Source organism: Chaetura pelagica, unplaced genomic scaffold, assembly GCF_000747805.2.
Source record: "Chaetura pelagica isolate M959 unplaced genomic scaffold, ChaPel_1.0 scaffold47, whole genome shotgun sequence".
Lineage (NCBI taxonomy): Eukaryota > Metazoa > Chordata > Aves > Apodiformes > Apodidae > Chaetura > Chaetura pelagica.
This window is the reverse complement of record NW_009954140.1, coordinates 831,781-833,179: the sequence shown is the minus strand read 5'-3', so window position 1 is coordinate 833,179 and position 1,399 is coordinate 831,781. Positions and strand designations below refer to the sequence as shown.

Here is a 1,399-nt window from a genome sequence, read left to right as displayed (position 1 = left end):
CTCCCCATGGGAAGCAGCCCCCTAAGCCCGGGGGTCTCATCCTCACTGGATGCCCACCAGCTCCGTTATGGGGGGAGCATGAACCATCAGCTCCTCATATCTCTGGAGGAAGAGCTGGAGCCTGGAGGTGTAGGTGTCCTCATTGTATGGCAGCTTCTTCTGCTTCAGGTACTGGGAGACAATGGGTTTGATCTGTAAAGGAAAGGCAGAGCCACCTCTGTGCAGGATGTCCTGGTGCTTGTACCTGGTTCCAGGTTTAGGCATCACCAAGGTTCTCACAAGGTGCCCAGAAGACACATCCCACGTGCTCAAAACTGGGCTGGAGGAGGCAGCACCAGCTACACCATCTTTGCCATGGAGCTGTGGTTGCCCCTTTTCCTGGCAGTGTTCAAGGCCAGGTTGGATGGGGCTTGGAGCAACCTAGTCCAGTGGAAGGTTGGAATGGGAGGATCTTGAAGGTCCCTTCCAACTCAACCCATTCCATGTTTCCATGACAATTAAGAGGTGGTTTCCAGCTGCAGCAACACAGGGAATTCACCTGGCAAAATGCCCTTGTAGGGCCCTGGATTAGGAGCAATGCTCTAATGAGGCTCATGCCACGGCAGAGCCACCCATCTTGCACCCAATCCTTCTCCCAGTGTGTCCACATAGCCAGCTCAGCACCAGGGCTGGGAAGCTCCACCAGCTTAATTACCCCTTCCCTGCAACACATCCCTGTGGGAGGCAGGTCCTACCAGCCCCGTGAGCTCCAGCAAAGGGCATGACCTGAAACCCACTGGTGTTCCTGCTCCCTCCTCATGGATGAGCAGAGATCCCAGGCTGAGGGGCAACACATGGACCTGCCTTGGGAGCCCCTTGAGTGGGGGACAGTGCTCAGAGCCCACCTCTTGAACCCACCTTGGAGCAACAAGGAATTACAGGAGGTTTGCTGAATGAATGCTGGACTGGGCACCATGGAGGTGCTTCCCCAAGGACAGAGTGGGGGGGCTGCTGCACTGCCAGGGTGCTGCCAGCTTGAACTGGGAGCAGGGAGTGGAAAACCCAGGAGAAAGAGGAATGGCAATGGAGGGAGGTGGGCTGGGGGCTGTTACAAAGCAGCAAGAGGTCCCTACATGGGGGGAGCAGCTCAGAGAGAACTGGGGGCAGGGACAGGAGGTGGTGGGGAGATGGGGGGTCCGGTCCCCACATCAGGTCCCAATATGCTCGTCCACCCCGCGGGGCCACCTCACCTTCAGGCACATGTTGTCAGAGAGGCTGGGGAAGAGGTGATGCTCCACGTGGCAGCTGATGAGCGAGTGGCCAAAGGACCAGTCGAGCAGGGGGTGGCGGGGCAGGTTGAGCACACCCAGGCTCATCAGCTGGATCCGCTGGGGCTTCCGATCGGCCGCGAACATGGGGA

General features: G+C 58.3%; 1 protein-coding gene across 1 annotated transcript in view; it reads right to left on the bottom strand.

Moving 5' to 3' along the window:
- Positions 1-42: 42 nt before the first annotated feature.
- The window catches only part of FADS6 (fatty acid desaturase 6), a 19,751-nt gene continuing 18,394 nt past the window's right edge, over positions 43-1,399 (bottom strand). Inside the window, exons 8-9 of the mRNA XM_010002739.1 lie at positions 1,230-1,399; positions 43-192 (exon numbers count right to left, since the gene is read on the bottom strand). The exon at positions 1,230-1,399 is cut by the window's right edge and continues 10 nt beyond it. Coding sequence (XP_010001041.1) covers positions 43-192; positions 1,230-1,399 — 320 coding nt within the window. The remainder of the gene's footprint in view (positions 193-1,229) is intronic.